Source organism: Megalobrama amblycephala, linkage group LG14 (assembly GCF_018812025.1).
Source record: "Megalobrama amblycephala isolate DHTTF-2021 linkage group LG14, ASM1881202v1, whole genome shotgun sequence".
In the NCBI taxonomy this organism is placed as follows: Eukaryota; Metazoa; Chordata; class Actinopteri; order Cypriniformes; family Xenocyprididae; genus Megalobrama; species Megalobrama amblycephala.
This window is the reverse complement of record NC_063057.1, coordinates 5744574-5753960: the sequence shown is the minus strand read 5'-3', so window position 1 is coordinate 5753960 and position 9387 is coordinate 5744574. Positions and strand designations below refer to the sequence as shown.

The window sequence follows — 9387 nt, the reverse complement described above, 5'->3', positions numbered from 1 at the left end:
TTAAAATAGATTATATTTAAATAAAATGCAATATTAAATTCGCGTTTCGTATACAGACGTATTTGTCTCCTTTGGCTTGCCGTAGTGTTGTCATTGAAAAGTGTCATGGTGGCGTTTAGCACTAAGAATGTGCATTTTACCAACAGAAAACGATCTGAATCACTTAAATTCGTTGTTTGTTTTGCTCTTTTCCGGCGACCGCGACTGTCGGACACAACATAAGCACGTCGAACAGTTTTAGCCATTATTAAATAACGCTGTCGCGTGAATGTGCGCCGATTTCTCTCTGTCATCATGTGTGACATGCAGCGCGATGAGGAACTGCGGCCGGTTCCTAAAGAGCGAGCCGTGCTCGAGAGCTTCTTCACCCAGCTCGGGATGTTCTGGTTCGACAGGGCGAAGGATTATGTGGAGAAGGAGAAGGACGCCAGTAAGAGTGCAGGAGCCATCTGGGCGTCGCTGCTGGCCGCTCTCGCCCACCTGGCAGCCGCAGAGAAAGCCTACCACAACATGACTTTCCTCGGGCAGAAACTAGGTATGAGAGAAGCGGTTCTAATACTGTATCTTTACCTAAAGTACTGTTTGAAGACCATTTCCGCCACACAAGAAAAAAAAGTCATGGTAATTCGTAATCATGTCTAAAAATTATGAAACAAAAGTTATGATAAAAAGTCAAAATTGTGAGATAAATGTGAAATTATGACAAATCACATTATCAGATGATAAAAGTAATAATTTAGATAAAATAGAAATTGACATTAAAAAGTTGAAATAAGTCTTAATTATGAGATTAAATTGAATTATGTCCTTAAAATTATGAGATTAAAAGTCCTATTACCTAATTATTACTATTAAAAGTCTCAATTATGAGACAAAAGTTATTATAAAAAAGGGCCACAATGAGATAAAAAGTGACATTATGACAAATAAAAATTGAGAAAGTAATTTAGATAAAATCAAAATTGACATTAAAAAGTTGAAATAAATCATAATTATGAGATTAAATTGAAATTTTGACATTAAAAATCAAAATTACGAGATTTAGCAAGTCCTAGTTGCCTAATTTTTATTGTAAAAAAGTCTAAATTATGAGATAAAAGATACGATAAAAAGTCAAAATTATGAGAAGTCATAATTATGAGATGAGATAAGTGACAATGACAAATGAATTTGAGATAATTTAGATAAAATAGAAAGTGATGCTAAAAAGTTTAAATAAGATACAGTCATAATTATGGGATTAAAATAAGATAATTACCTAATTACCTAAATTATGAGACAAAAGTTATGATAAAAAAAATCTAAATAATGAAGTCATAATTATGAGCTATGAAATGAAAGACAAATAAAATTATGAGATAAAAAGTAATAATTTAGATAAATAGAAATTGAAGTTAAACTTTAAATAAGATAGTCATAATTATGAGATTAAATTTAAATTTTGACATTAAAAATTATGAGATTAAAAGTTCTATTGCCTAATTATTATTATAAAAAGTCTAAATTATGAGACAAAAGTTATGATAAAAAGGGTCATAATGAGATAAAAAGTGACGACATGAAATAAAAATTGAGAAAGTAATTTAGATGAAATCGAAATTGACATTAAAAAGTTGAAATGTCTTAATTATGATTAAATCGAAAAATCTAAATTTGAGATAAGTCCTAATGACCTAAATCTAAATTATGTAATAATAAAGTAGGAATTATGTGATAAAATGTTAATTATGACAGAAGTCGAAATTATGACCAGTCAATTGACGAACAGTTGAAATTATGACAGTTGTAATTATAGCAAAAAGTTATGTCAAAAGTGACGTCACTTTAATTATTTCATAATGCATAATTATATTAGTTTGTCAACTATGACTTATCTCAATTTCCTCATTTTTATTTCATTATGACTTTTTGTCATAATTCTGATTTACCAAAGCATTTTTTGTGTGATGGAAATCATCTTCCACAGATATCAGATTTTAACACTACGTACTTTATGATTATGCTAATCATTCAGTAATATATCATCGTATGGTCAAAAATGTGGCATTACCCTGGTACATTCAGACACTGGATGGTACTTGAATCAGGCTAATCCAATATTTTTTGAACATGTCATGAAACGGTCTATGAGAGAGTAGTATAATTTAAATACAGCAGATGGCGCCATGTGGCCATACATAATACATCACCATCTGTTTGGTTTCATATTCCAGCATTGTGTTGTTTTAATGCCATCATATTAATGTATGTGTGTCACGCAGGTGGTCAGTCATTCTTCAGCCGTAAGGATTCCATCAGAACCATCTATACGTCTCTGCACAACGAACTGAAGAAGGTGGTGTCCATGGGCCGCCACACATCCGGAGGCTCCACTCCCAACCTGGAGGACCTCCTGTCTCATTTGTCCGAGCAGCTGTGTCACTTCACACAGGCCAGGATGGAGATCGCAGACTTCTACGAGAAGATGCATTCTCTGGGTAACCAGAAGACTGTGAACTCTGAGGAGCTCGTGAGCACGCTGGAGACCATTTTGCAGAAGTACAGTTCAAGGTGAGAAACGGAGAGTAGTGTATATGGTGTAGCTGATCCTTCGTTATGACTCTGTCAGTGTAATAAAACCAAAACAAACAATTATTAAATCAATGTTTATTTCATATATTACTGAAATGGTTTATGAAACATTTAGATTATGAGGATCATTGTGTGTGGGTCTGTGTTGTAGTGTGTTATCTACACCACCAGAGGGAGCCTTGGCTTGCCTTGCTCACATTCACCCTTTATTTTTTAGCAAAACAAATGGTTTTACACTGTAGACCTTATGACCTTTCAGCACTGCTCTTGTGTTCTGTCTCTCGGTTTGTATTTTCACAGCATGAAGGTAAAATCTTACAGATTTATCAATGAACTGCTCTTTTTAAACTCTTCCAGGTCTACTGACTCTTGTTATATCTGCTTCAAACTTTCACTAACTTACAATAAATAAAGCCATTTCACCAACTAATTACTCTACAGCGATGCCTTAATAATATACAGAGCTACCGCAAAAATGAAAGTTCAAACAAATTCTAAAGATGGCTGCACACTTGTTTCTCTTGAATGGAAGCTTGTTTCCGCCACTGAATAAAAAATAAAAGGTAATTGTGACTTTTTATCTCACAATTCTGACTTGTTTTTTCGCAATTGCGAGTTTACATCTCGCAATTCTGACCTTTTTTCTCAGAATTGCGTGATATAAACTTGTAATTGTGAGTTTCTCACAATTCTGACTTTATAACGCAACTGACTTTATAACACAATTGCGACTTTATATCACATAATTCTGACTTTATAACACGCAATTGTGACTTTATATCATGCAATTCTGACTTTATAAAGCAACTGCAACTTTATATCACACAATTCTGAATTTATAACACAGTTGCGACTTTATATCACAATTCTGACGTTATAACACAGGTGTGACTCTCTATCATGCAATTCTGTCTTTATAACACGCAATTGCGACTATCACGCAAATCTGAATTTATAATGCAACTGCGACCTTATATCATGCAATTCTGACTTTAACACTTGCGACTTTATATCACACAATTCTGAATTTATAACATGCAATTGCGACTTTATATCACAATTCTGACGTTATAACACAGGTGCGACTCTCTATCATGCAATTCTGTCTTTATAACACGCAATTGCGACTTTATATCACGCAAATCTGAATTTATAACGCAATGGCGACTTTATATCAGACAATTCCGACTTTATAACATGCAATTGCGACTTTATATCGCGTAATTCTGACTTTATAACAAGCAATTGCGACTTTAGATCATGCAATTCTGACTTTATAAAGCAGTTGCAACTTTATATCTCGCAATTCTGACTTTATAATGCAATTGTGAGTTTATATCACACAATTCTGAGAAAAAAAGTCAGAATTGGGAGATAAAGTCGCAATTATCCTTTTTTTTTTTTTTTATTCCATGGCGGAAACAAGCTTCCATCCATTCTCTGCTGCATAAGGTCTATACAAGTGTAATAGAAAAGCTATGAAAGCCCATTTCCACCTCCAATTAAAAAAATGAAGGTAATTAAAAATGCACTTTCATAGAAAAACATCAAAGCAACACCAAAAAAATTATATTGAAAATGTGCTAGATTTAAAGGTGCATTAAAGATATTTTTGATAAAAGCATCTGCCAAATAAAAAAAAAAAAAAATACATACTATTATTCAGAATTAATACATAATTAAGTCTTGGCTATCTACTGTACCCTTAAGTACCTAAAGTCTATGATGGCATCCAAAGAAAATATATAATACACACACATCTATGTAATTTATATCATGCCAAAAAATGTTCACCCATGATTTCTTTTAAAGTAACTGCAACTTTAAATAACAATATAGTTCTAGCAAAAATGATGTATGATAAAGCCGTACGTGAGCCCAGCTCCAGGTTAATGATATCTGAAGCTGAGCGCGCTCCCACTGACTGCTCAAGGTGAACTCTGCACTTCACGGAAACAAGGATGCCAAACGTTGAGTCATCGCTGGAGCAGAAGAGACAAGATCTCACAAACGTTATCTGATCAATTAATCAGTCAGCCAACTGCTCAGCAGAGATTCAGCTCTTTCCTGCAGCGTGACGCTTGAGAGTGTCGCCCGAGGATGACCTTGAGAAATCGGCTTTGAACTGCTGGCCTACAAAGAAAAAGCATTAAATGTGAATTCTTGATTATGATGATCAAACAGGTTTCCCACACATCTTCCATTGGCTGGCCAAACAGATAGTCCCGCCCCAAACTCACACCATTGGTTGCCGTGTTGGGTTGGTCAGGATAATTTCCAAATGACAAACGGCTTGTCTCTGAATTAAACTGCAATAGAAAGTATTCTTCTGTCAGCTTTTTTTTTGTTATGAAGAAGCTCCCTTTTCTTTCTCTCTCTGTCATTTCCTCATGCTCTCTTTCTGGCTGCCTGCTAAGACATGTAATTAATGATCAGTCAGGGGTGAAGAATTTTCACGCTGCTGCTGAATGCAGGAGATGTAATGAGCTCTATGCCACCCTGCAGTATTCATGACTTTCTCCAGAGCTAATGAGCAAAGAGAACGAGCTGGCACGGCGTCGATAGCTCAAACACAAACAGGACACACAGATTGCAGGATTACAGAGATGTTGACAATCGTCCACCATCTTGCATCGTCTCATATTGATAGAGTTCCATTACACGTATGGCTGCACAATATTGGGAGAAAAACTGGCAATGCGATTAGTTCGATTTTCTGAGATATATTTTGAATAGCTATTTTTGAAAAAATCATTCTTGAATGAGTTGATTTTGTTGAGTGCATTTGCATTCAAAATTAAAATTATTGTAAAAATCTGGAAAATTACATTTTACTTAGATCAACTTTTTTTTTGAGTGCAAACCATCCTTTTATGGTTAAACAATTTGGGAAATACTTGAAAAATCAAAGGAACCAACTCAAACCCTTTCAGTAACCACATTTACACAGTTTTTGACCCATTCAATACGACTATAAAATGATTTTTTTGTGTGATTTATTAAATAAAAATAAGAAATAAATTACAATAAAATGACTGTACTTTAACAAATAAAAATAACATTTTACTAGTACAATTTTATTGCACAAGGTAAAATTAAAATACTAATATTTACGTCTTAATTTCCTTGAGAACTGCACTTTTATTTTGGTGGTTTGCCAGCAAATATATGCTCTGCCAGTTTCAGAGTGAAGCGTGGCACTGCTCATGATTGTGTTTCAGCATGTACTAAACAAAAATGGTGCAGAATTACTTTGAACAAAGTAAATTTCACAAAAAATTACAAAGTAGCAACACGTTGAATTAAACATGACATTTTTAAGGAGAAAGACTGAAATAAGGTGCATTCTGACTTGTAGAAATAATTAAGTCAGAACTAATATAATTAATTACAACTTGTAAACTCTGAAAACTCTGAAGTCTGACTTCTTCAACGTGACCACTGCAGATTATTTTTGCAGTAGATAGTGTTGCTAGAGAAAGGAAACAAGCGCGCAGCCATCTTTAGAATTTTGTTTTTTTGCGGTAGCTCTGTATATTTCTATGGCAACGCTGTCGAAGAGTAATTAGCTGAAGTGGATTTAATTAATATAGAGTTAACAAAAGTTATCATTAGCACTGTAATGTTTGAAACAGTTGTCATAACAAAAAGGAGCGGTTCATTCATAAATCCAAAAGTGTTGAAATACAAACCGGAAGACAGACAACGAGCGCAGTGCTGAAAAGGGGCGGGGCTACATTTAGAAACACTGAGTCTGAGGATGTGAAAAAACAGTCCAATAATCTTTGTTTTAGCTTCGAAAACTTCGAAAAATAATTTTTTTATGATGTATAAATAAACAGTGTTGCGTTTCACTCTGAAACTGGCAGCAAATTACATAATTTAGCTTTGCAATTTTACTATCGCGTTAAGCCATATCACAGTATTGATATTGTTTCAATATATATTGCGCAGAACTATAATTTAGTGTTGTCTAAAATATTGATATTTCGATATGTATCTATACTGAAATATCAGAAACGGTTCCAATACTCATTTTCTGCAGTATCGAAACACCAATATCAGCTGCACGCTCACTCACTCTTCTCTCGGAATAGTGCATGCATTGCGCCTAATTTTAGTCATTCACGCAGGTTTCACGCTCAAAAAGCGCATGCGCACTGATCTATGTAAGTGGCACTCGAATAAATAGTATCAAATTGACTTATTTTTTGTGGCTTAGTGCACTTAAAAGTTCAAATACATTCAAAATTATGCCAAAATGCCCGTCTTGCTGAGTATTCAGGTAAATAAAGTCGGTTTTGGAATGTATAGGCTATTGGATCTGTGCATAAGCTCTTAAAGCGACAGCAGCCTAATAAACCTGCTGCTGTCTGTCATGTTAATCAAAGAACAAAAGACGGAAAATCACTCGCTGCTCTTGACTGAATAACTTTTGTAGCTTTAATTGTAAGCATTATTCTGTAGTATTTCTTACTTGAATACTACTGTTAGATCCACCCACCCACTCACTTTGTGCTATCGTTTGTGATTTATTTGTTCTTATTTTATTACTGACTGTTTACTTGTCTTTTTTGTAAATGTAGTTCAACGATACAAATAAACATTCCTTAACATGCGCTAAGTTATTACAACAAAATTACCCAAATTATAAAAAAAAAAAAAATGAGATAAATCATCTGTATGGCGGTAAATACAACAGTTTTACCTGTGCCGTATCAAAAATGGCATTGAATATTGATATTTTTTAAGGTAAAAAATGTGACAACACTACTATAATTCATTAGAGGTTGTATCTCTAATCCCTGATGGCCATTTCGTTTCTTTCAGATTCCACCATCCAATCCTGAGCCGCCTCGAGAACAGCTTCCAGGTGGAGGTGGACGTGTTGACGCAGCTGCTGCGATGCCAGGCGCAGATCTCCGAGTGGCATTTCCTGCCGTCTCTGCTGAACCTGCACGGCGCCCATTCCAAACTTCAGGCATGGGGTCAGGTGTTCGAACGGCAACGAGAAACCAGGAAACACCTCTTCGGTGGCCAATCCCAGAAGGTCGTGCAGCCGCCGCACCTCTATCTGTGGCTGCAGCGCCTTCAAGCGACACTCCTGGCCAAGTTCAGCTTCTACTTCCACGAGGCTCTTAGCCGGCAGACGTCACAGTCCGAAATGAAAACCCTGACGGCTCGCACCTCCCTCGATTACTTCGGCAAGATCTCCGCCTTCATTCGCAAGCACGACGCTTCTAATGTCTCCTTGGTCTTCGACAACCGTGGCTCCGAGAGCTTCCAGGGACACGGATACCACCATCCGCACTCGTACCGTGAAGCCCCCAAAGGCGTGGATCAATTTCCGGCCGTCGTGTCGCTTCCCGGTGGAGAAAGGCCAGTCACGCATTGGCCCAACGTCATCATGATCATGAGCGACCGCGCCACGGAGCTCAACGCTCTGGATAAGGTGGTCCACTTCTATGACGATAAAGTCCAGAGCACCTACTTCCTCACGCGGCCCGAGCCACACTTCACCGTGGTGGTGATCTTCGACGGGAGGAAGTCAGAGAGGGACTCGCACATCGTGGCATTCCTGCAGGAGCTGACGGGATCGCTGAGGAACTCCAAACCCTTCACTACACTCAAACCTGGCTCCAAGGGCTGAACTTCATCATATAGTTTATTTTAAAAGGATGTTTCAGGTGTATATCGGTTGCTGTTGCTTTTTTATTCACTGTGCTGCTGAAACTGTTGTTGAATATAAACCGTTTTATCCTTTTCGCTTTGAACAACTATTAAAGAGGTCCAAAAGCTTCAAACACGTTCAGACCAAAGACGAATATCACAGCTGTGAAAGCTTGTCTTGTTTTTAATGTGCTTACAAATGACTGTTCCGGCTTAGCTATTGGACTTGCTTTACTGAATATAAAAAGGGACCCATGGCAAAGAATTTTGATTTCCCCCTTTTATTGTTAATTTGCTATGTGTAACACATTTTAATAGCTGAGTCTTTGGTTTTAATGTTTTGACTGTTTTCTCCTCCTATTGTGTATATTTTTACTTCTGAAATAAAGTTTGGAATTGTGCATCAGACTAAAACTGTACTGACTAATTCTTTTTGAATTCCACATATGCATTTTTATGGTGCTCAAGTAACATTTCTTCTAGAATTAATTCACTTCAGAATTAAAATTTCCTCATTATTTACTCACCCCCATGTCATCCAAGATGTTCATGTCTTTCTTTCTTCAGTCGAAAAGAAATTAAGGTCTTTGAGGAAAACATTCCAGGATTTTTCTCCATATAGTGGACTTCACTGGGGTTCAAAGGGTTGAAGGTCCAAATTGCAGTTTCAATGCAGCTTCAAAGGGCTCTACATGATCCCAGACGAGGAATAAGGGTCTTATCTAGCTAAACGATCGGTCATTTTCTGAAAAAAATAAATAAAAATGTATATACTTTTTAACCACAAATGCTCATCTTGCACTAGCTCTGCGATGTGTCACGCATTACGTAATCATGTTGGGAAGGTCACGCGTCACAGAGCAAGTGTTTACAAAGTCAAACAGTTGAAGTCCACTATATGGAGAAAAATCCTGGAATCCTGGAACTGTTTGACTTTGTAAACACTTGCTCTGTACTTGCGCCTGTGACGCGTGACCTTCCCAACATGATTACGTAATGCGTGACACATCGCAGAGCTAGTGCAAGATGAGCATTTGTGGTTAAAAAGTATATACATTTTTATTTATTTTTTTCAGAAAATGACCGATCGTTTCACTAGATAAGACCCTTATTCCTCGTCTGGGATCATGTAGAGCTCTTTGAAGC

The 9387-nt window shown here is 36.5% G+C and overlaps 1 protein-coding gene across 1 annotated transcript; it reads left to right on the top strand.

Moving 5' to 3' along the window:
- The first annotated feature begins 68 nt into the window (after positions 1 to 68).
- kics2 (KICSTOR subunit 2) lies at positions 69 to 8649 on the top strand. The gene is made up of 3 exons (XM_048156252.1): positions 69 to 535; positions 2262 to 2550; positions 7402 to 8649. The coding sequence occupies exons 1-3, from the start codon at positions 295 to 297 to the stop codon at positions 8219 to 8221; spliced, it is 1350 nt and encodes a 449-aa protein (XP_048012209.1). The 5' UTR covers positions 69 to 294; the 3' UTR covers positions 8222 to 8649.
- Positions 8650 to 9387: the final 738 nt, after the last annotated feature.

Coding starts and splice junctions, on each gene's coding strand:
- kics2 (XM_048156252.1), top strand. CDS start 295: ATGTGTGACATGCAGCGCGATGAGGAACTGCGGCCGGTTCCTAAAGAG. Junction 536..2,261: donor TTTCCTCGGGCAGAAACTAG/GTATGAGAGAAG, acceptor TGTGTCACGCAG/GTGGTCAGTCATTCTTCAGC. Junction 2,551..7,401: donor TTGCAGAAGTACAGTTCAAG/GTGAGAAACGGA, acceptor CGTTTCTTTCAG/ATTCCACCATCCAATCCTGA.